This window comes from Microcebus murinus, chromosome 14 (genome assembly GCF_040939455.1).
Source record: "Microcebus murinus isolate Inina chromosome 14, M.murinus_Inina_mat1.0, whole genome shotgun sequence".
Taxonomy (NCBI): Eukaryota; Metazoa; Chordata; class Mammalia; order Primates; family Cheirogaleidae; genus Microcebus; species Microcebus murinus.
The window spans coordinates 79,196,633-79,222,051 of NC_134117.1; the positions used below are offsets into that span (position 1 = coordinate 79,196,633).

At 45.5% G+C, this 25,419-nt stretch overlaps 1 protein-coding gene across 5 annotated transcripts; it reads left to right on the forward strand.

The window, feature by feature from the left end:
• Positions 1–2,304: 2,304 nt before the first annotated feature.
• LOC142875602 (heterogeneous nuclear ribonucleoprotein F) lies at positions 2,305–23,653 on the forward strand. 5 transcript variants are annotated; one of them, XM_076010338.1, is made up of 6 exons: positions 2,305–2,459; positions 2,781–2,844; positions 13,721–13,880; positions 14,414–14,543; positions 16,179–16,237; positions 21,727–23,653. In XM_076010338.1, the coding sequence occupies exon 6, from the start codon at positions 21,781–21,783 to the stop codon at positions 23,026–23,028; it is 1,248 nt and encodes a 415-aa protein (XP_075866453.1). In that variant the 5' UTR covers positions 2,305–2,459; positions 2,781–2,844; positions 13,721–13,880; positions 14,414–14,543; positions 16,179–16,237; positions 21,727–21,780; the 3' UTR covers positions 23,029–23,653. The 5 variants fall into 5 exon arrangements, with proteins under 5 accessions (XP_075866453.1, XP_075866455.1, XP_075866454.1 ...); XM_076010340.1 differs by lacking the exon at positions 13,721–13,880; XM_076010339.1 differs by lacking the exons at positions 2,305–2,459; positions 2,781–2,844 and adding an exon at positions 3,419–3,551.
• Positions 23,654–25,419: the final 1,766 nt, after the last annotated feature.

The following is a 25,419-nucleotide window of genomic DNA, read 5'->3' on the forward strand; positions in this document are numbered from 1 at the left end:
GCTAGGCTGATGTCACAGCACTCACTCTAGCCTGGGCAATAAAGCGAGACTCTGTCTCCAAAAAAAAAAAAACCAAATTCCACTTTTAGTTATTTTAAAGAGAGGAGCTTATTTTTTTAACTGAAAGTATTTATTGAAAAATGTTAAATTTGTCATAATAATCAATGTATATAAACCACGGGAAATAAACAAGTAGGTCAATCTATAAGATCATCTTGGAATGATCTTCATTTGTGGAGAATTTAATTATTCTTAAACCACAGATCTTAAAGGTACACCTCTATGAAGGTACTCTGAAGAATCAAGAAGCCTCACTCTTTGGATTTCAGAACTTAGGTAAAACACTTGTGGACATGGAGGTGAAAGAAAAGGCCACAGCTCAAGAGGTAGTCCAAGTGGACCAGGTGTGGGTGAGCATTTGCCAGTTGTTCAGATGAAGCCAGACCTTTGTGGAAAAGGCCTACGGTCTTGTGGCACCAGTCTGAATGACACCATCCCTCACTGAAGAAGGCCTGCCTACATGCGACTGTGTTGGTCCTCAATGCTGAAAAAGATATAGTGGACACCTGGGATGACTCCTTAGGACAGCAGGAAGCTCATGACTGGGCCACGGCCCTAGTCTTACATTCAGAGAAGACCATCTTGCCGGGCGTGGTGGCTCACACTTGTAATCCTAGCACTCTGGGAGGCCAAGGCGGGCGGATTGCGCAAGGTCAGGAGTTCGAAACCAGCCTGAGCAAGACCCCATCTCTACTAAAAAGAGAAAGAAATTAATTGACCAACTAAAACAATATATATATACAAAATATTAGCCGGGCATGGTGGTGCATGCCTGTAGTCCCAGCTACTTGGGAGGCTGAGGCAGGAGGATCACTTGAGCCAGGAGATTGAGGTTGCTGTGAGCTAGGCTGACGCCACGGCACTCACTCTAGCCTGGGCAACAAAGTGAGACTCTGTCTCAAAAAAAAAAAAAAAAAAAAAGAGAAGACCACCTCAAAGATTATTGCATCATTGATGGATAGTGGAGAACTGTCAGGCTTGAGGGCGTCAAAGAGCCCACTTGGCTCACAGGCCCTTTTAATGAAGATTACATGAACATATCTGCTTGGAGCTGGTTTCACAGTCCTTAAGTTCTGAAACATTGCTACTTTTTTCTGGTATAATTTTCTTAATAGGTGACTCAGATTGACTACTTAAATTTTTTCTCCAGAAACATCTTTAGACATCATGAGGTATGATGGAGTCATTGTAGGATTTCTTAAGAATATCTAATTTTTGGCTGGGCGCGGTGGCTCACGCCTGTAACTCTAGCACTCTGGGAGGCCAAGGCTAGCGGATTGCTCGAGGTCAGGAGTTCAAAACCAGCCTGAGTAAGAGCGAGACCTTGTCTCTACTATAAATAAAAATAAATTAATTAGCCAACTAATATATATAGAAAAAATTAGCCGGGCATGGTGGCGCATGCCTGTAGTCCCAGCTACTCGGGAGGCTGAGGCAGGAGGATTGCTTGAGCCCAGGAGTTTGAGGTTGCTGTGAGCTAGGCTGATGCCATGGCACTCACTCTAGCCTGGGCAACAAAGCAAGACTCTGTCTCCCCCAAAAAAGAATATCTAATTTTTGTAGAAACTGTTTTCTGTAATTTTTGCCTCAAGTTATTTTTCTCCTTGGACATTTTCACCTCTTCTGACAGCTCCTTTTACTCTTCCCATTCTTTCTTTCCTGGAACCAGCTTTTACTAACAAACTGCTTCTTCATCATGGTCGACCACTCATAATTTGACATTGAGTACTCCTTTTATTTATCTGGTAATTTAAAAAATAATGTTCAGCTTAACCCGTGATGAGTGCCTTGATATCTGTTAAGAGTCCACCAAAATAAAATGGTGGTAAATTATTAGCCCTACAATGCATCAAGAAAAACCTGTTCCTCTGCCTCAAAAGGCATAGCCATTAGCCATCAAAATTTGTGCACTCAGCTGCCCTGTGACTGAAAATCCTGCACTTGTCTTCTGAGTCCCACTCTGAGGTTTGGGGCGTTCTCACCCCACCGGATTATCCCATGATCTGCTTCCACCTGAGAAATCCCTTCTAAACCCAATCCCTCCGAGATGCCTTAGACTGTCTCTGGATTTCTTGAGCTCCTTTCTTCCCGCGCAGGGAGGACATTTTCTTATCTCAAGCTGGTCTTCAAACTAGGCGTCTTTGGGACGCTTCCGCGTTCAGCCAAGCTCACCCAATCAGTGCCCGCCAGGGACTCGTACCGCCAGCGGGACCTGACCCTCCCCGCACCGCCCGCGCCGGCCCCAACTGGCCAATCGACGGCTCCGCTCCGGCGTGTCACAATGGCGCTGTCGTAGCTCCGCCCCCGGATGCCAGCCGCTGGGGGCCCGCCCTGCCGTGGTCCTTACGTCTTTCCGGCTCCGTCGTGGAAGCAGGACTGTGCCGCGTCTTCTGAAGAAGGTGGGGTTCGGGGGGGCACCCCACGCGGTCACGCCGTCAGGTAGCAGCGGGGTGGGTACGCAGGCTCCTGGGGCTGCCGTAAGTGGGTGCCTGGGGCGTAGGGCCGAGCCAGGGCTGAGCACGCCGGGAGCAGGAGGGCTTCCGACGCGCAGCGTGCGCTCGACGGGCGGGAGCTGAGGTCTCTGGCCCGCCGCGCTCCTCACGCCGCGCCGGAGAAGCCCCGCCCAGAGCGCGCTGCCGGGCGTTTCCATGGTGATGGTAAACAAGCCTCAACTGCCTCTACTACAACTGCCAAGTGCCCCGCGTTCCACTCTCCTCTAGGTGCTGCGAGGGACGACGGAGGAGCCGTATGTGAGAGCGGAAACGGGGAGACTCCGAGTCCGAGGTGAGGGGCGGCCGGAGCGGGCGGGCGGTGGGTCCGAAGTGGAGGGCCGCACCCCCGGGACCGAGTGGGGACTAGACCTACTGGGGCTGCAACCGCGGGGCTGAGGTTTGGGAGGGCCGCGCACCCGGGACGGGGCGGGGACTAGACCTACCGGGGCTGGAGACTGGGAGGCTGAGGTGCGGGATCCGAAGTCAAGGGCCTTCCACCCGGGACCAACTGGGGATTGGGCCTAACGGGTGGGGACTGTGGCCTGGGATTAGGGATCGGGAGGCGGATCCGAGCGCAGGCACCGCGCACACCCGGGACGGCGCTGGGGCCCGCTGGTTTCGGGAGGCAGTGTGTGAGCTCGGGAGCCGCCCGGGGCCTGGTCCCCCGGGGTGGGTGCTGCGGCTGAGGCCTGGGCGGGGCTGGCGGCCCCAGCGGGCAGGGCCTGGCTGGCGGCGAGGAGGGGTGAAGGGCGGCGAGCGGCAGCCGGTACTCCGCGTGGGGCGCCGGCGGCCGCCGGAGGGCTCTTCGGAAACGAAAGCTGCGCGCTCACGTGGCCGAGGGCGCCGGAGTTGCACAAGACTGTCTTGTGGGAAGCTGGCTCCGCCCTCCTCCCACGCCCCGCCGCCGGAGCCCGCTCGCCGGCCTGGGCCCTTTCTTCCTCCTCGGCGGCGGCGCGTGTGCTGGGAGCCGCGGCCTCTGCGTCGTCTGCTGTTTTAGAGGTATCGTGTCGGCGTTTGGGGTGAAAATCCTTGCCTCGTTAGCTTAATCGGCCGTTTCTCTTTCCTTGAGCGTTACTTCTTTGTATCTTTGAGTGTATCCTGCTGATTCCTCACTGCTCCTGGGGAACTTGTGGCCGCGGCCCTGGCCTGCGCGGCGCGCGCTCCCGCGGTGTCTGTCCCCAGGGAGGGCGGAGAGCCGACCCGGCCTGCCTCGCGGGGCGCCCCTCCGCGGCTTTTCCTTCCCGCGTCAGCCGGAGGACGAACGAATGAGCCGCCTCCTAGTTTTCGAAACTACTCGTGGGGCGCCGGCCTCCTGCCTGCGACTGTGGGCCCGCTGCCTGGCGAGGCCGCGCGCAGGGCCGGCGCGGTGGCGGCGGCTTCCCGGAACCGCCTGGGCGGGGTGGGGGCGGAGCGCGGAGGCCCGGGCGGCCTCGGGCGGCCGGAGCCCGTGGAGCCGGGAAAGTTCCGAACGCAGCAAATAATCTTTTGGATTCAAAAAGTTATCCTAGCAGTACTGATCTAAATATAATTCTTCGTATTACTTCAGTTATATTTTTAAAAGTTAACTACGTATTTGTTTCTGGACTTCTGGTAAGAATGAACATTCCTAGGGTTCTCCGATTAGACAAAAAATACATTAAGATCTGTCATTGAAAAGTGATGTTTTCAGGGCAAGGTTTCTATTTTCCATTTATCTAATTTCTATACAAGGTTTCTTCATTTTAAAATAAGTAAGTAAACTTTCTACTTTTAATGAATATTGAGAGATTGCTTTATTACTGATGTTAAGCAAGTCCGTCTTTTGTCTTTAAGATCTTATGTTCTTGTAAGCATTTCTGTAAAGATTTATGATTTACATATTATGATCCTTTTTCTAACTTAACATTCTTTTTTCAGTATTTACTTTTTTGGTTTTTTTAATGGCAAATGACTCTAGTTTCAGTTAAAGGGTATTGTTATAAAGCTTCCTTTTAAACATTAAATATTCAAGTAAAAACTCAAATTAATTTAAGGCAAAACATTGGGTAAATAGGAGAAGAGTTCTCCCATGTGGCCAAATCTTGGAAGATCCTGGAGACAGATGAGAACCCAGTGGGGTGGGTGGGGTGGACAAGCAGTAATGGGCGAATCCCTTTCCCTGGAAGTGACTTCCCACCTATCCTCTCTCCCCCACCTGAGCTCTGGTTCTCTGGCTATTAAGTGAACCACATTAATTGACCTTTACTGGGTCCAGGCACAGAGGTAGGTGTTTTACCCCATTTTTAAATCACTTGCTCATGACTACTCTAAATGGGGTTGCTGTATTATATGCATGGTACGGCTCAGAAAATGGAGGCTGGGGGAAGTCACTTGCCCAGGCATACAGTTAGGACTAAGTAGACAGGGATGCCCTCCTGCTAGAGCTCCTGCCCACAACCGGTTGCCCCGAGCCAGTATTCTTGTGGAGGACAACGGGTGGGCAGAGGAAGAACTGAGCTCAGCCAAGACCACTCTGGCTTATTTTACAGGAAACCCTAGACCCATAAGATTTTTATTCATAAATATTTACTTCTGTGTTTCTAAGGACACTCTTAAAACAATACCACAATACCATTATCACACCTAAAATAATTCCTTGATGATCTAAGTGGTTCAGGGTTCACATGTCCCTGATTGTGTACTAAATATTTTTATGCAGCTGGTTAATTTAAATCAGGATCCAAACAAGGTCATACTTTATATTTGATAGATATTTCTTGTTGTTTTTTAATTCAGAATAGCACTGTCTGATAGAAATATAATGCAAGCCACATCTGTAATTTTAAATTCTCTAGTAGTAAAAAGAAATGGATGTGGTTCACTTCAATAATTTAACCTAATGTATATCTACAATAGTATTTTACATATAATTTTTAAATTAACATTTTCATATGAAGCCATCAAAATCCAGTGTGAATTTTACACTTACCAGCATGTCTCAATTTGTAATAGCTACCTTTCAGTCGTGGTGAGTGGCTGTTGTATTAGGGGTGATCTAATGGATCCCCTTTCTTTCTTTCTTTCTTTCTTTTTTTTTTGAGAGTCTCACTTTGCCCAGACTAGAGTGAGTGCCCTGACATCAGCCTAGCTCACAGCAACCTCAAAGTCCTGGGCTCAAGCGATCCTCCTGCCTCAGCCTCCCGAGTAGCTGGGACTACAGGCATGTGCCACCTTGCCCGGCTAATTTTTTTCTATATATTTTTTTAGTTGGCCAATTAATTTCTTTCTATTTATAGTAGAGACAGGGGTCTCACTCTTGCTCAGGCTGGTTTTGAACTCCTGACCTTGAGCGATCCACCAGCCTCAGCCTCCCAGAGTGCTAGGATTACCGGCATGAGCCACCGTGCTGGCAGGATCCCCTTAAAGGATCCTTCCTTACAGTGTATTTGTAATGTCAAGTGTATAGTTCCTTCCCTACACTCTGGGTTTTTCTGGTTGCATTCTCAATGGTGGTGTTTGAGTCTCTGTTCTTTATATTTCCTATAAAATGGTAGTTACCTCTAGAGGTAGTTCTGATTCCAGTGAGAGTTTTTGGAAAGAATACTTCATTCTTAAGGTGCTGTGTGCACATATTTGTTGGTGTTATCTCTTTTGTGATGTTAGCAGCTATTGATGATCATTACCTAGATCATCATTTTTTTAGTAGTTTCCAAATTAGTGATAATTCTAATTATACATTCCTTCTCATTTATTAGCAAGAGTATTTTTATATTTTCTTAATCATTTGATAACTCTATGATGTACTTTATATGTTAAAGGCAGGTCAAGTTTTTGATTCCTTTTTATGTTTACCAATATCCAGCATGGTGAATTGGATCCCTATCATGTGCCAAAGGTAGCCAATAATATTTTTTCTAGTTTCATTATGAAGTCATAGATTTTATTTAACATGTAGGATGTATTTTAATCTACAGCATCTTTTACTCTCTTTGCTCAGATTATCCAGTTTTTCGCCAGTGAAAGCCATTCAGACTGGTTCCAGTTCTTGACACAACTTTAGCTTAGCATTTCTCATAAAACATCAAAAAATTTATCTTTCCTCATACTTTGTACCCATTGACATATCAATATGAGAAATTAGCCGGGCGCGGTGGCTCACACCTGTAATACTAGCACTCTGGGAGGCTGAGGCAGGTGGATCGCTCGAGGTCAGGAGTTCGAAACCAGCCTGAGCAAGAGTGAGACCCCCATCTCTACTATAAATAGAAAGAAATTAATTGGCCAACTAATATATATATATATATATAATTAGCTGGGCATGGTGGCGCATGCCTGTAGTCCCAGCTACTCGGGAGGCTGAGGCAGAAGGATTGCTTGAGCCCAGGAGATTGAGGTTGCTGTGAGCTAGGCTGATGCCACGGCACTCACTCTAGCCTGGTCAACAAGCGAGACTCTGTCTCAAAAAAAAAAAAAAAAAAAAATATGAGAAATTGCAGTAATTGACTTTGAAATGATCAACTACATTTGCATTCCTGAAATAAACCTAACTTGGTCATGTTATTTCTTTGTGTATTGCTGGATTTGGTTTGCTAATACTTTGGTTATGATTTTTGAATCTGAGTTTTATGATTGAAGTTAGCCAGTGATCCTTAATAAACTAATTTTAAAACTTTTTTGGAAATAGAAAATCAATTCCAGGTTGATTGTAGATTACATGTAAAAATACAAATCAAAACAGAGCTTTATACCTTAAGAAAATAACCATAGGTTCTTGGGCTAGGAAACAGATCTCTTAAACATGACACAAAAAGCAGTAATCATTAAGGAAAGGAGTGACAGACTGGGATTAAAAACTCATCTCCTGGCCGGGCGCGGTGGCTCACGCCTGTAATCCTAGCTCTTGGGAGGCCGAGGCGGGCGGATTGCTCAAGGTCAGGAGTTCAAAACCAGCCTGAGCAAGAGCGAGACCCCGTCTCTACTATAAATAGAAAGAAATTAATTGGCCAACTGATATATATATAAAAAATTAGCCGGGCATGGTGGCGCATGCCTGTAGTCCCAGCTACCCGGGAGGCTGAGGCAGGAGGATCGCTCGAGCCCAGGAGTTTGAGGTTGCTGTGAGCTAGGCTGACGCCACGGCACTCACTTTAGCCTGGGCAACAAAGCGAGACTCTGTCTCAAAAAAGAAAAAAAAAAAAGAAAAAAAAAAACTCATCTCCTGTTAGGTTTCTCTTGACAGTATGCGCTTTTACAGAACTCTTCACCTAGTGTATATACAGATGCTCCTCTACTTGTGATGGGGTTTGTTCCCATAATAAGTTGAAAATGCACTTAATACACTTAGCCTTAAACATGCTTAGAACACTTACATTAACCTACAATGTCAGGCAAGATCATCTAACACAATGCCTGTTTTACAAGAAAGCGTTGGATAGCTCATGTGATTTACTGAATAGTGTACCAAAGTGAAAAACAGAGTGGTTTTATAGGTACTTAGGTTCCTACTCACACCGTGGTAAAGTTGAAAAATGTATTACACATTCCTTATCACACTATGTCTCCTTATAAGTCTAATTGTATCTATACATGAGAGCTATCATTGACATCTCCATTCTTCTTAATCTTCTAATTCAGGGCCCTTTTCGGCTCTGATATTTGGTTAGAATAATGCTGTCCAATAGAATTATGATATGAATGCCAAATATTATGTTTTCAATTTTTAAATTGGTGCTACATGCCATATAATTAATCTTCTAAAAGTATATATAATTCAGAAGTTTTTAGTATTTCCACAGAGTTGTGGGACTACCTCCACTATCTACTTCAGTAACAATCTTATGTTGAAACACCCTTCCATTCCTGGGATACATCCCACTTGTTCATGGTGTATGATCCTTTTTATGTGTTGCCAGATTTGGTCTGGTATTTTGGGGGGAATTTTGCCTGTATATATTCATAAGTCTGTAGTTTTCTTGTGATGTCTTTGTCTGATTTTGGTATCTGGGTGTATTAGTTTGATAGGGCTACCAAAGAAAGTACCATAGACTGGTGGCTTAAACAGCAAATTTATTTTCTCAAAGTTCTGGAGGCTTGAAGTCTTAATATCAAGATGTTGACAGGGTTGGTTCCTTCTGAGACAGGAGAAATAACATGTGAATAATAGGAATTCCAGGAGGAGAAAAAAGACACAGATTGAGGCAAGAGAAGAGATAAAAAATGGAAGGGAATATTCCTGGCTTAACCTCAATTCTGTAGTTTCCATTAGGACATTTTTAAAAGATACAATGCAGGCCCAGCGCGGTGGCTCATCCTAGCACTCTGGGAGGCCAAGGCTGGCAAGATCACTCAAGGTCAGGAGTTTGAAACCAGCCTGAGCAAGAGCGAGACCCTGTCTCTACTAAAAATAGAAAGAAATTAGCTGGACAACTAATATATACATAGAAAAAATTAGCCGGGCATGGTGGCGCATGCCTGTAGTCCCAGCTACTTGGGAGGCTGAGGCAGCAAGATTGCTTAAGTCCAGGAGTTTGAGGTTGCTGTGAGCTAGGCTGATGCCACAGCACTCACTCTAGCCTGGGCAACAAAGTGAGACTCTGGAAAAAGAAAAAAAAAAAAAGACTTTTATTAATATGCCTGCATTGTGTCTTTTTTTTTTTTTTTTTTTTTTTTTTTTTTAAGGCATGAGCCACCGTGCCCAGCCTAATAAAACTCTTAAGTTTAGAATATAAAGAAAACTGCATTGGAAAAAGTATGTCTTCCCCCCATTATTTCTTTTTTCTTTTTGAGACAGAGTCTCGCTCTGTTGCACTGGCTAGAGTGCCGTGGCATCAGCCTAGCTCACAGCAACCTCAGACTCCTGGTGGGCACAAGCCAGCCTCCTGCCTTAGTCTTCAGAGCAGCTGGGACTACAGGCATGTGCCACCATGCCCGGCTAATTTTTTCTATATATTGTTAGTTGGCCAATTAATTTCTTTCTATTTTTAGTAGAGACGGGGTGTCACTCTTGCTCAGGCTGGTTTTGAACTCCTGACCTTGAGTGATCATCCCACCCGACCCATTATTTCTTTTCCTTTTCCTTTTTTTTGAGACATTTCTTCCATTTGTTAACTGATAAATCAAAACTCAGTAATTTTTAGTACCAGAAAGGTTTTTATTCTATAATGGAATATCTAAAAGTGCTCGTTATATTTTTGTCTTTGTGAAAATAATTATGGTTTTTGTCCTGCAGTTCTGGTGGCTTAACCTGCCTGAGGCTGGGTGTGGTGGCTCACGCCTGCAATCCCAGCACTCTGGGAGGCTGAGGCAGGAGGATTGCTTGAGTTGAGCTCAGGAGTTCGAAACCAGCCTGAGCAAGAGTGAGACCCTTTCTCTACTATAAATAGAAAGAAATTAATTGACCGACTAATATATATAGAAAAAATTAGCCGGGCATGGTGGCACATGCCTGTAGTCCCAGCTACTCGGGAGGCTGAGGCAGGAGGATCGCTTGAGCCTAGGAGTTTGAGGTTGCTGTGAGCTAGGCTGACGCTATGGCACTCTAGCCTGAGCAACAAAGTGAGACTCTGTCTCAAAAAAAGCCCGCCTCCTGCCTGGGTGAGGTGTGTGTTCTGTGGGTGCTGATACCCTCTCTAGTATATTGCCATGTTCCTTTCCTTCTCCCAGCTGTTCTCTACTCCCCTGAGGCAGAATGCTATGGCCTCCTAAGCTACAAAGAGCACAGTCTCAACTCCTGTGGCAGGCTACATGGAACTTGACAAGGTGTCAGTTTTCGATGGAGGCCCATCCCTCCTAGGCTCCTAATGGGGACACCTTTCTGAGGGGGCTGTGGGCACCATGAGCCTTTCTGCCCAGCTCATGAATTTGACTGCATCACTCAGGGGCTGCTTGCTCAGGGTTACAGGAGGTGGTCCTGGAGTCTTACCTTCCCATAATTGTATTTTTCTTTAGCAGAATCTGTACACACCCATTTCTATTTCTTAAGCTACTCATGGATCTTATTTTCTACTATGGGGAGAGAGCCTCCAATTCATCTAAAATGATGACATTTTCTCTCACTTGAGAACAGATTTTATCTTTAGGAACAGAAGTCTAATAGTGCTTCCTTTGAACATTTTAAAGAATCCTCACCTAATATATACATTTTTGTGTTTTCCTTTGTTTACCTGAGATATCTTGATACTTGAGTCAATTTGCAAAATACAGTGAATATCAAAGAACAGCTGTTCTATGTTGGGTAAAAATGTGTTCATTTCAAGCGTAGGTAAAATTTACCTAACATTACATTATACTATTTTTGCTTTTTAGTAACACTGCTTTTGAGAAATTAACACTGAGGAAAACTATTATTCCCCTAGACTTAGGCTTAACTATTAACTTGGTTAAGTAAGCTAAAGGGCCTGATAGCTAGAAAGTAATGGAAGACAGCTTTCCTGTTGCATGCAGGTCATGACAGATCCCCTTTGTTCGATAAAAATTTGTAATAGCATAAACATTTAAAATGTTAAAGGTCTGTCTGCAGCTTCTTGGACCTTAGTAGCTCTTAGGATAGCTCTGTGTATGGAGCTTGGCATGTTGTACAAATTGGGTCAGAACTCTCACACTTCATATCCATGAGCCCCTGAAAAGTTAAATAAATACAACTGTTATGTTGGTCCTTTTTTTTTTTCCCAATGAAGTTGGTCCAGACTTGCATCATATATTTAAGTGAACCCATGACTTCTAGAAGTGTTTAAAAGCTACTGACTTGGGATGTTACAAAATTGCTGGTTGGAATAGACTTTTGAGGCCATTAAATCCAATTTCTAATGACACACAGGTCTGGGCTCAGTTCACATGCCGTACCATGACAGGGAGTTTTCCCCCTCAAGACCCATCCATGCTCCTAATGTGAACAGGCATGAGCAGCAGAAACTGTATCCTAAGTTCTATTTGGTGAATTTAATTTAATAAAAATTGAACATAAAGATTTAAAAGGATTCCCCACAAATAAAATATTACTACAAAGCAAACAACACCAAAACATATCCTGGCAAAGAGCTGCATTAAAAGAAAGAAAGAATTTGAACAAGTGTCCAGAGGGAATACATAGGTAATGTACAAAGGAAACAAAGAATAATATGGGCTTCTAACTTCTACTTGTTTTAAACCTTAGCTATGTATGGGCATGGGGGGAATAGTTCCCGTTCTTTATGGAATTCTGTCACACTCAGTTCCCGCCTACCCCATTTATGCTTCCTGGCTGTTTAAATGTCTCTTCCTCAAAACCCCCTCTGAACTAATCCACATTTTCTATTTTTTTTTTTTTGAGACAGAGTCTCACTTTGTTGCCCAGGCTAGAGTGAGTGCCGTGGCGTCAGCCTAGCTCACAGCAACCTCAAACTCCTGGGCTCAAGCAATCCTCCTGCCTCAGCCTCCCGAGTAGCTGGGACTACAGGCATGTGCCACCATGCCCGGCTAATTTTTTTTTTTCTATATTAGTTGGCCAATTAATTTCTTTCTATTTATAGTAGAGACGGGGTCTCGCTCTTGCTCAGGCTGGTCTGGAACTCCTGACCTTGAGCAATCCGCCCGCCTCGGCCTCCCAGAGAGCTAGGATTACAGGCTTGAGCCACCGCGCCCCGCCTCTATTTTTTGTTAATGCCAAAATTTGTCATAAATTTGCTTGTGCGTTTCTTTGTTGATTTCCTAGTCTACTGTTCTGTGGACTCACTAAGGCAGGAACTATGCTTGTCATTCCCACTATCTAAGCCCAGCCCCTAGCACAGTGTCTGCATCTTACGGAAGTGCACAGTATATTTCTTGGTGAATGAATGGATCTCTCCACGTTTGGTAAATTTTTATCTACTGCACATCACTCAAATCCTTTCACATTATGCAATTCCCAATTCAGTCTTCCTGGATTTGTTCATTGCTTCCCATTTTGTCCCTATGTGTCTTCCCACTATTCGTTTTCCAGATAGCATCTAGTAATGTTCTATTAAAAAGCAAAACTTAAATCACACCACATTCCATTTTGAAACAATTAAGTGGCTTCCCGTTGGCCTTAGAATAGCATCCAAAACACCAAACCAGGCCTTTAAGGGTTGGAAGAACCTTCCTCTGCCACCTCCTTCCAAAATTGACACGACTTGATCCTCTGGCTCCAGGCCTGTGTACACATTGTTCCCTCACCGCCCATGTCATGTTTGATCAATAATGAACACTTGCCTTGCCTGAGTCATGAACCAGTTAATGGAAGAAGGCATAAATAAAACTACTTGAATGCAACAAGTGCATTCAAATAAAATTAGTAATATTTGCATGCCAATCATAAATTACCAAGAATATTTATCTGAGGAAGATTTTAAGAAACAGTTAATGCTTATGAAGCAGTTAAGGCCATTTTCATACTGGGTACTCTTTCTGAAAACAAGCCAATTTTCTGGCTAATTTTCCTTTATTCTCTTAAATGTGTTTTTGGTCTCTTTCTCACTTTCCTTGGAATGACTGGATTTTTGAATCCTCTGAATTGTCTTCATTCTCTGATAGTAAGAAATGAGCAAGGAGGTAGTGTAGTGTTGGTGGCATTTTTACTGTGGGCTATTTCAAATAACAAAGGTAGACTATATTAAAATGGAACTCCCATGTACGTGTCAGTAAATGACACTCAGTCCTTTTATTTGGAACTATTCAGAGGAAGGACTGGATAGTTTCTCTATAAAGGGTCTTGTAAAGAAGATTACGGTAGCATAATAGCAAAATTTGTAATTCCTAATATAAAATATCCAGTCACTCACTGCTCACATCATTACAATTGTTTTATAATTGTTCTCCATATCATTTGAGTTAAGATTCAAAAGTTCCTAAAATATAATTGCTTGCTAGGTATACATTTTAGGAATTGTGTTTTAAATTATTTTGGTTATGCAAACTGTTTACATGAGTCCGTGGTCAAATGTACAAAAGAAGGTATTGTTGGTAGTGAAGGTACTAGCTTCCGTTTAGTCTGGTGGTTTCTCTTCCACACTGCACTACCCGTCCCGGTCCCCCCATCCCCTCCCTCCCTAGCTGGTGCTCTGGACTTTCCCCAGCTCGCTCGCTCGCTCCCTCCCTCCCTCGGCTCTTGTCTGGAGAACTCACTGAGAACTGTCTTACTTCTCTCCCTGCTTTTCTTCTCTCCTTCCCCCACTTCCTGCCTGGCCGACCGCGCGGGCCGCGGGCCACACCTGCAGGCACGCGTTTCCCATTGGTGACTTCTTGGCGGGCCGGCGGGGCACTTCCTCCTCTGCACCCCGTGACCCACGTCCGGCTCTTGGCCTCGGATCACGCGGCCTCTGCTTCCCGGACTCCGGACCCACGCTTCTTAGATCCCGACTGCCCGTCCCCAGCCTGGTGAGCCGCTGTGGAGGCCCCCGGCAGCCCGCCCCTCAACTCAGCCCCTTCGACCGGGAGCGGGCCCGGGCGCTCCGCTCTCCTCCCCGCCCCGCCCGTGTCCTGGCGCTCCTCGTTCCCGCCTCCCCGTACCCTGCCCACCCGTCTGGGAGCTCCCGGGGGTGACAGCTCCAGCCCCTGCCGACCCGGGAAGTCACACCTGCCCCTACCCGTTGTCCTCTGGTCCCTGGAGGCCCCTGGGGTAACTCCTCTCCCCCACACCCGGGCCCGGAGCCGCCCCGCCCTCCCTGCTGCTGGCTCCGCCCCTCGCCCGGAAGCTGCAGCCCGAGCCCGCGCCGGCCTGGGGACAGCCTTCCTGCTGGGGCGGGCGGTCCCGAGGCTGTTGAGTCGCCAGGTGGAGGCCACGGGAACGCAGTTACCTTGTCACACGACCTCAGCGGTGCTTCCCGCCAAAGTACGCACAGCCGCGTCCCTGGGGTTTCCAACCTTAGCAGAAAGCGTTTGTCCCTGGCCATTTGAATTTCTATTTTCAGGTTAACAAACAGAAGATGCACCTGGATTTTCCTCGGAGCCCTCTGCGTTGTTAAGCTTCGGGTGGAATTTGGGGGCCTTGGGCTGTAAGCCTTGCTTGCTTCATAGAAATCAGTCCTGCTTCCTCTGTGGGTAAGTCTTAGAACAAAACAGTCCGCGGCATAGTCCTGAGGCCGCGCGGTTCCCGTGGACTTTGGTTTTAGGAGCAAACTATCTGAGTAATTAAGGCATTCGGGACAATGGTACTGCGTGTGCTCCCTGCTGTCTGGAGGTTAAAATTGGTGCTCTGAGTGATGGCGGGGGTGGGCTCCTAGTGAAAGCCCTCCTCTGGCCTCCCTGGTGCACAGATATGTAAAGTAGGTGAAGTCTAGGTTTTACCGGCACCTCAGTCCTGAACAAAAGAAAATGTGCTGGGTGGTGCTTAAACCGCCCTATTTACTTTGCAAATAAACAGGACTAGTGCTAGTACTCTTAGGCACACCCTTTTTATCTTGATTGGATCTGCCTGAAGGCAAGTGTAAATCCCGTCTAACCTGTGCAGGGCGGGGGTGGGGGGTTGAAGGGCACTTTGCCCAGGGGTTTTAGAAGTGCAGACTCTTGGGTCCCCACCGTGACCTGTTTTACAGTCTGTATTTTAACGAAATCCCTGGGTGGTCCACGGGCATCAGCACGTTTGGAAGCCACAGATGTAGAACTTGGAAGTCATCACGACCCAGTCACCATGGGGAGTTGAGCAAAGTCCTCCCAGCAGTTCCATGGTCAGCCTTCTCTATGCAGTACCACGGTCTACAGGCTCACGAGGTCTTTTCTGAACGGGGTAAAGTGGGTCTGGCTGCCAACTTATGTGTGTCCCCAGAGAGGCCCCAGGTGTTGAATGAACTTCAGATCACCCTGGAAGGAGCTGGGAGCTGGAGTTAACAGGGCAGAAAGTGGACCAAGCTAAGATGACTGGGTTGCACTGTCTCTTGGGGGGAAAGGCAGAGGGGACTATGGGTGGTTACAGCCTCTTGAAGACTTGTTCCAGAGTATTTGAAACTGTACCATTTCTGAATAGGTTTCCTGACAACTATAATGCTTTCATGTGTACAGCTCCTCCCAATAGTATCATGTAATAATCGCAGACAATTGTAAGGAAGATATAGTTTTATTTTAACACAACAGATTCGACAAAATTAACTGACTTTTTCGAAATTTCATATTTCCAAAACTAAGAACGCAGCTTAGTTTTTCTCACAAGAATTCCATGGTCTTCAGCCCATGTCCTAGTCCTTTGGGGACAGCTTTATCACATGAATGTTGGTGATGATAGTGCATATGATTTTCCTACTGAAAAGCATATTTCAACGAAGTTGCCCAGTAACTCGGAGTCTTTTGAGTGTGTCTCCACGCTACCCCCAGAGAGGTTCTTATAAAGCTGGTCAAACTAGGTCTGGCAACCAGAGGTCTTAGCAAGCATTGTTGCTGGTGCCCAGCCCCTGCTGGAGTTGGTGCCCCTCCTCCTCATTTTACTCTTCTGTACTTTGCATTTTCTGTAGACTCACCAGTTGGGTGTTTCCCTTCTGTTGTGCTCTATATTACCCTATGAAAAGATAAACCTCCTAGGTGCTGTCAGGGTGTAATTGTGTCAACCTTGGGGCTATAAAGGGCTTTCGTGATGGCCACCTTGGCCTGGAAGAATTTAAAGCACCCAGCCCCAGAGACTGCCTGCTGCTCTGCTGAGTTGCAGGGGTTCCAAAGCTACACTTCCAATATTGCTCTTTTTTTTAGGACAATTGGTTACCTACCAGAAGTGTCAGCCACTGAAGGCTTCAAGGTTGTTCTTTAAGGTGAGCTATTTTAAGAAAAGTCATATTTCAGTTACAGTGTTTATATTTGATTTGTTGTATTCACAGGCTCTTGAAGTAAAAAATTGTTTTTCACTAACTTTAAATAAATTTGTGTGGGACTCTTCAGTTGAGTTTTGGCCAATGAAAAGTCTTAGGACTTCTGAGAAAAGGAAGAGAAAGCTAAATAGACAATAAATGTTTTAAACATAGACATGTGTTTTAGAGAAGAATCACCTTGTCCTCAGAGGAAATAATTTTATTTCTGAAGCATTTCCTGAAACATTTGTAATGTGTGATTGATTATTTTTACTCACCACTGTACAAACAAGGATATAATGTGTAAGGTGTCATTGGCAGGCATTTAAAGTAATTCTTACATGAAATGTCAATGTTCTTTTATGCTTCTTGCATGTCTTTCAGCCTAGCTAGGCTGCTGCATTCTCAAGGAAGGTGTTGACCCCACATGGTCAGCAGTTAATCCTCAGCTAATCTTAGGCCTGCTAGGTTGGGCCTGTGCTGAGAGTGCTGTCACAGTGGCCACCAGAACAGGCACACACAGTCTGTCCCCGGTAGGCTCCCAGGGCAGGTTTGAAGATACCTTTTATCTAAGTCACAGCAAGAGTTCTATGGGAGTATAGAGCTACAGGACTTATTTGTGGAGAATGGGAAGATTTTTAAAAAGGCGGTTTATTTGAGCTCTGAGACCTTAAGGATTAGCAGGATTTAGCTAGACAGAAGGTTGGGCAGAGTATATTTAGAGAGAGAATTAATGAGAGCCTCAACCATGTGCGTCACATCCCTGAGGGAGCAGAGAGCATGGCACATTCCAGGAGAAAAAGAAAGGAAGTGATGTGAACTAGGCAGGAGAGTGTTGCAGGCTGAGGACCCCATTATCCCTGTCGACCTTTTTCTGAAGCCAGTGGGAAACCACTGAGGATTTAGAAACAGGACAGTAACATAAGTTTTAAAAGAACACTTGAGCTGTGGGTTGGATTGCAATAAATGCTAGCCATTAATGCTTGGGGAACTTCTAAAATGGGATAAGGGTAGCCTTGAGTAGGCCATATATAGGTACTTGGAATCAGGGAGGAATATGAGAGAAATGCAAAAATAAAATGGCAGTTTGATAATTCACATTACAAACAAAAGAATTATTGTGCTCATACTCTGTCATTGAGTGTGTAAGGGACTCTGTAGAGCTATTCAACACTGTTATTGTTGAAAAGGCCAGGGTATAATAGGATTTTTAGGGGTCAAGGTTCCATGGAGAATGGAATTGCCCAAGAAAGTTGATGATTTGGGTTTGAGGGCTTGGAAGAAGTGGTTCAAAGATTACTTCAGTTTCCTTCTAGAGCCTCTGGGTGCAGGTAAGGCAGCAATTGGAATACAATTGAAGAGAAAATGCCAATATCATTTGTGGTAAGGAGGGGTAGCTGGGAAGTGCTGTTGTATATGCCAAGTCTGGGCTTCCAGGAGACCCAGGGGGGCAGGGAAGGGAGGGCCACCTAGAAGAGAATGGGGACAAGTGAATCCCTACAGTTAATGTTTGAGGAAGGACTTACAGACTGAGAAAGAATGTCTAGTGAAGTAATAGGAATCCCTAACCAGAGTTGCATCATAGGAGTGAAGGGGAAAGAGAGTGGTTTCCAGGAAGAAATGGTTAAATCCTGCTGTGGGAAAAAGATGAAGGTAAGAAAAGACTTGGTCTTCTTCCCATGGAGATCTTTGGCACAAGTGGGATCATGCCCTTATGATGGTGGGGGTTGGAGGTGACATCAGTGGAGCCCCTTTGACAAGATTTTACTGGAAGAAAAGGCAGGTAGCTGGAGGCAGAGTTGGCATGGGGAAGGATATATGTTATGTGATTGGTTGGACCTGAGCTTATTTGGTTGCCAAGGAGACAGTGCACAATGGAGAGGAAAGAAGAAAGAATTTACATAGGGTGGGTGAAGTTGGGACCCAGAACAGAGTTGTTGATAATGATCTCAACTGTAAGGAGAGATCACTCCCTCTTTACAAATTCTTAGATTCTGAGGAATATAAATTAATATAAATAATAAATATTGAGGCCGGGCGTGGTGGCTCATGCCTGTAATTCTAGCACTTTGGGAGGCCGAGGCGGGCGGATTGCTCAAGGTCAGGAGTTCGAAACCAGCCTGAGCGAGACCCTGTCTCTACCAAAAATAGAAATAAATTAATTGACCAACTAAAAATATATATACAAAAAATTAGTCGGGCATCGTGGCGCATGCCTGTAGTCCCAGCTACTCGGGAGGCTGAGGCAGTAGGATCGCTGAGCCCCGGAGATTGAGGTTGCTGTGAGCCAGGCTGACGCCACGGCACTCACTTTAGCCTGGGCAACAAAGTGAGACTCTGTCTCAAAAAAAAATAATAATAAATAAATAAATTAATTAATTAATTAATATAAATTCTTAGATTCTAATCTCTTCAGAAGATCCCCATTCCTATTGGGAGTGGAAGGTGATGAACTGAGAGTAAGAGGAGATGGGAATACATAAGGCCACCCTACACAGCTAGGGGCTAACTGAAGGGAGCTCTAGACCGTGGGGGCATCTGGAGACCTTTTTGGTTGTCACAACTTAGGTGGGAAGTGCTACTGGCATCTAGTGGGTAGAAACAATGTATGGGCCTGCCCTGCACAACAAATAACTGATCCAAAATGCCAGCAGTGCTGAGGCTGAGAAACTCTAGTCTGGAGGTACCATTTTGCCTGGCTGTGTATAGCTGTGCAGACCAGCCATGGAACAAAGAGATATTTGGAATCTTCCAGGGCTTTGGTTTTCCTGGGCAGATACAATAAAGGGAGACATGTCTATGAGTTCTATATACTGTGGGGAAAGACTGAAGTGGTATGTGGGGTCTAAGCTGGATCAGGAAGAAAAGAATTGGGGGGTAGGAGGACTGTATGAAAGGAAGCTGAGGGAGGATGGCAGTTGTAGGAGAGGCAGGAGGATATGATTACAGAGAAGGACTTCCACAATGTCGCTCTTAAATTTTGGGAGTCACTGGTGACAGCAATGCCTAGGGAGGCTCCTGACAGCTGTTGAGATCAGGGGAGGTAGGGATCTAGGGGAAATGGTGGGGAGCTATGGATTATACTCTCGAGCATTGAAGGATGATGGGACCTAAGGCTGGGAATGGAACTTTAGTGAAGCCTCCAGATTCTTGCAGGAGTGAAGAGCATGAGGAGGTGTGGGTCAAAGACAAGACAGTCAATACCTGAAGGAGCCCCCTCTCCCTCCCCTCTTGGGAGCCTATACCCATCAGCCAAGAGACACAATGAAAACTTGCCCTGGTGCAATGGTGCGATAAGGAGATTCTGAACTGGTAGTATAATATCTATCCATGGGCAAGGGAGGGAGAAGCTGCTACTTTTTTTTTTTTTTTTTTTTCCCCAATGTTACACTGAGGTGGCTGAAGCCTTTTGGGAGTGGAGAACAAAAAGCTGCTTATGGCTGGGCATGGTGGCTCACGCCTATAATCCTAGCACTCTGGGAGGCCGAGGCCAAGGATTACTTGAGCTCAGCCTGAGCCAAGAGCAAGACCTCATTCTCTACTGAAAAAAAATAGAAAAAATTAGCCAGGCGTGGTTGGTGGGTACCTATAGTCCCAGCTGCTTAGGAGGCTGAGGCAGGAGGATCGCTTGAGCCCAGGAGTTTGAGGTTGCTGTGAGCTGGGCTGACACCACAATACTCTAGCCCTGGCAGCTGACACTCTGTCTCAAAAAAAAATAATAATAATTGTGCTTGTGTTTGTTTCTTTCACTGTTATCCTAAAAAGCATTTTTATTTTAAAATTTGTAACTTGGTAGCTAAACCCATATGTGTTCTCAGACTAAAGCACAGTAAAAGTTTATTTAACTTACATGCACAATCAGCATTAATACATTTGTGTGGGGGGGAGGGTCATTAGCGGTACAGGTTAGTCCCCCTGCGTGCCACCATGCCCAGCTAATTTTTAGTTGTATGGCTAATTTCTTTCTATTTATAGTAGAGACAGGGTCTTGCTCTTGCTCAGGCTGGTCCTGAACTCCTGACCTCAAGCAATCCTCCTGCTTTGGCCTCCCAGAGTGCTAGGATTACAGGCATGAGCCACCATGCCTGTGGGCCCCCCCCGCCCCTCTTCTCCCTAGAGCCTGCCCCATGCCACTCATCAACAAGGGTGGTTTTGCCTTGGCTGTATGCTTTTCAAAGTAATTGCATTCCTAATCACGATTCATCAGTAAATACTCAGTGTTAGGTCTTCATGATGCTTTCAGGTTGTTATATGTACATTGTTTCATTTGTGCTGTTTATACTATGATTACTGGGGGCCATCACAATGTTTTTCACTTCTTTGGTATTAAAAATAAGCATACAAGGGACATTCTGGTAATTAGGGTCTGTTGCTACTTAAATGCCACTGCTTACAGTGGCTACATCAAATTTTAAAATTATTAGCAACATCATGGGCTTTAAATGGTAACTCATTGTCATTAGTTTGATTTTCACTGATGCTACTATGGTTGAACATCTATTGATGACAAATTTGCTTTTCCATTTCTTACCTATCCATGCTTTTTGTCTGTTTTTTATTGTGGGTATACAGGGATTTATTTTTTTTTGAAGAGCTCTTTAATCTTTTTCTACATGATAAACCACATTTCTTGAAAAGACCACTAGTATTTTTTTTTTTTTTTTTTTTTTTGAGACAGAGTCTCACTTTGTTGCCCGGGCTAGAGTGAGTGCCGTGGCGTCAGCCTAGCTCACAGCAACCTCAAACTCCTGGGCTCGAGCGATCCTCCTGCCTCAGCCTCCCGGGTAGCTGGGACTACAGGCATGCGCCACCATGCCCGGCTAATTTTTTATATATATATATCAGTTGGCCAATTAATTTCTTTCTATTTATAGTAGAGACGGGGTCTCGCTCAGGCTGGTTTTGAACTCCTGACCTTGAGCAATCCGCCCGCCTCGGCCTCCCAAGAGACCACTAGTATTAATAGCTACTACGTCTGTTACACTCGATGGGAAATGACACTTTATTGAAACATTAAATTTGCACATACTCCATTTGCTCTTTTTTTTTGAGACAGAGTCTTGCTTTGTTGCCCAGGCTAGAGTGAGTGCCGTGGCATTAGCTCACAGCAACCTCAAACTCCTGGGCTCAAGCGATCCTTCTGCCTCAGCCTCCTGAGTAGCTGGGACTACAGGCATGTGCCACCATGCCCGGCTAATTTTTTCTATTTGGTGGAGATGGGGTCTCACTCTTGCTCAGTCTGGTCTCCAACTCCTGAGCTCAGATGATCCTCCTGCCCTGGCCTCCCAGAGTGCTAGGAATACAGGCATGAGCCACTGCACCTGGCCTGAGATTGAGTCTTCATTCATTCTTGCCTTCCTCATGTATAAGATGGAGGAAATAATATTTAGTGCATATTCTTATTAAGCATATAAAATGAAAATTTATGTAAAGTAGTTTTGCTTTCTTTTCAGCCTCAAAAAAAAGCTGTGCCCAAGCTTGTCTGACATCTGCCCTGCCAAGTGTCCATGATGCTAGGCCCTGAGGGAGGTGAAGGTTTTGTGGTCAAGCTCCGTGGCCTGCCCTGGTCCTGCTCTATTGAGGACGTGCAGAACTTCCTCTCCGACTGCACAATTCGTGATGGGACCGCAGGTGTTCATTTCATCTATACTAGAGAGGGCAGGCAGAGTGGTGAGGCTTTTGTCGAACTTGAATCAGAAGATGATGTAAAAATGGCCCTGAAAAAAGACAGGGAAAGCATGGGACACCGGTACATCGAGGTGTTCAAGTCCCACAGAACCGAGATGGATTGGGTGTTGAAGCACAGCGGTCCCAACAGTGCTGACAGCGCCAACGATGGCTTCGTCCGTCTTCGAGGACTCCCATTTGGATGCACAAAGGAAGAAATTGTCCAGTTCTTCTCAGGGTTGGAAATAGTGCCAAATGGGATCACATTGCCTGTGGACCCTGAGGGCAAGATTACAGGGGAAGCTTTTGTGCAGTTTGCCTCACAGGAGTTAGCTGAGAAGGCCCTGGGGAAGCACAAGGAGAGGATAGGGCACAGATATATTGAAGTGTTCAAGAGCAGTCAGGATGAAGTCAGGTCTTACTCAGATCCCCCTCTGAAGTTTATGTCTGTGCAGAGGCCGGGGCCCTATGACCGCCCTGGCACAGCTAGGAGATACATTGGCATCGTGAAGCAAGCGGGCCTGGAGAGGATGCGGCCCGGCGCCTACAGTGCAGGCTATGGCGGCTACGAAGAGTACAGCGGCCTCAGCGATGGCTATGGCTTCACCACCGACCTGTTTGGGAGAGACCTCAGCTACTGTCTCTCAGGCATGTACGACCACAGATACGGAGACAGCGAGTTCACAGTGCAGAGCACCACCGGGCACTGCGTCCACATGAGAGGGCTTCCTTACAAAGCAACCGAGAATGACATTTACAACTTCTTCTCTCCACTGAACCCTGTGAGAGTGCATATTGAGATTGGCCCAGATGGAAGAGTGACCGGTGAAGCAGACGTGGAGTTTGCCACTCACGAAGAGGCTGTGGCGGCTATGTCCAAAGACAGGGCTAACATGCAGCACAGATACATAGAACTTTTCTTGAATTCGACAACGGGGGCCAGCAATGGGGCATATAGCAGCCAGGTGATGCAAGGCATGGGGGTAACAGCAGCCCAGGCCACTTACAGCGGTCTGGAAAGTCAGTCAGTGAGCGGCTGCTACGGGGCTAGCTACAGTGGTCAGAACAGCATGGGTGGATACGATTAGTTTTGTAGAAATGTTGAAGATTTTTCAATCAAATTTTCACAGGCAGCCAACAAGCAATGAATGAAGAGCAGTTATAACTAGAGGAAGCTGTGGGACCCATTTTGCACCATGAGTTTGTGAAATCTGGATTAAAAAAAATTACCTCTTCAGTGTTTTTTTATGCAAACTTTTCTTCTAGCATGTGATATTGAGTAAACTAAAACTATTTTCAGCCTTTCTGAATTAACATTTTGGTAGTATACTTCAGAGTGATGTTATCTCAGTTTAAGTAGTTTCAGTATGTTAAATATAAGGACCTTTTGCCACCACATCGCAGTGAACACACTGGGGAGACGTGCGTTTTTGGAAAACTCAAAGGTGCTAGCTCCCTAATTCAAAAAGAAATACTTCTCATGTTCATTCTAGTTTATACTTTCATTTAAAATCTTTTAGGTTAAGTTTAAGCTTTTTAAGAGTTAGTTTTGAGAATTGAGACACAATACTAATACTGTAGGAATTGGTGAGGCCTTGACTTAAAACTTTCTTTGTACTGTGATTTCCTTTTGGGTGTATTTTGCTAAGTGAAACTTGTTAAATTTTTTGTTAACTAAATTTTTTTCTTAAAATAAAGATTTTTTCACAATGGCTGGCACAAGATTATCTACTCAGCAAAAGTTAGTAGCAAAATGGGTTGTTATTCATTTTATTCCTAATGTATTTTAGTGTGAATTTTAAAATTTCGTACATCAAATCTATGATCTCACTTATATTCTTACAATGAGGCTAAATAAAAGTTTAATAAAAATGTTAATTATGTGAATGGTGGAAATGGTGACTAGAAAACATACATCCTTGGATGTGTGAAGTAGACACGTGCAGCCCCGGGCACCCATGATTTGTGTGCACTGTGGTCTTAAGCCATTCATGGTATCCTGCTGGCCCCTTCCTTGATGCGGAAGTCACATCCATTATTCCTGTAGCTAGAGAGCTTTGGTTTTGAGTGAGGCCATTTAAAATTTCTCTCCACCTAGCAGTGGAAAACTGTGTCCATACTCCATGCAGCACTGCACGCAGCAAATGGTAGTACTGTCATCTTAACAGTTAGAACATTCACTAATGGGATGATTAGTGAATCCTATCTACTAATGGATGATTTTTTAAATCATCCGTAGGTGGGGCGCAGTGGCCCAGGCCTATAATTCTCACACTCTGGGAGGCCGAGGCGGGTGGATTGCTCCAGGTCAGGAGTTCTAAACCAGCCTGAGCAAGAGTGAGACCTGTCTCTACTATAAATAGAAAAATTAATTGCCCAACTAATACATATAGAAAAAATTAGCTGGGCATGGTGGCACATGCATTGTAGTCCCAGCTACTCAGAGGCTGAGGCAGTAGGATTGCTTGAGCCCGGGAGTTTGAGGTTGCTGTGACCTAGGCCGATGCCATGGCACTCACACTAGCCTGGGCAACAAAGCGAGACTGTCTTAAAAAAATAATAATCCCATGCAAAAATGTTTTGATATGATTTTTCCAACTTCATTTTCCCACTTGTCTTTAATAACTGTATAATGGAACCTAGATGTTCTAATTTTACCAGTTTATCATCTGGTGTTTTCTGCTTTTAAAAAGAAAATGCTCTTGGTTATACCCCTGAAGGTTTCATTAAAAAATTAGGTCTGTGTGGGAAGACTATCCTCACTGGTCTTTGCAGGCCAAGCTTACCTTGGCAACCTTTGCCCCAGTGTACTGCATCAGATGGCCTGTCCTGGGTGCATCACCAAGGAATGCCAAGGTGCAGGGACACAGGCAGAATGAGGAACATGCACTGGGAAGACAACAGGAATTGTGCCCTTATTCTAGGCCCTGTTCCAGGGTCTCTGCCCATACCTTGGGCCCACCGTGCTCAAGCAACAGCAACCAGTAGGGAAGCAGAGGTCCACAGGTTGTGAGGGAGACTGGAGAAACCCACCCAGGTAGAGTTCCAGTTTAGGAGCTTTGGAAATTGCACTTACGTGGGCTGAGGTACCATGAGGCTGAGACCTCAGATTTCATAGGGCAGTGGACTCTCAAGGCATACCTTCACTCCTGGAAGTCTGCTAAATTTAGGGTACATGTATGAAAGGAGTGGGCTTCAGGAACCTAGGATAGGAAAGTTGGGGAAATGTGCTAGGTGACCCGAAATCTCTGGAACTGCAACCATGGAGCACTTTATTGTTAAAAGGAAGACCGTATCAAAGTCTTCCTGAGGTAGGTGATAGTCATAAGATATATGCCCCCCTTGTGGTCTGCCCCGAGTCTCATTGTTTCCCGAATGGATTGGCAAACTTCACATAAACCAAACCCAGCTTGCCACCTGTTTGGCCCACAAACTAAGAATGGTTATTGGTGGTGGTTGGTTTTCTTTGAGACGTGGTC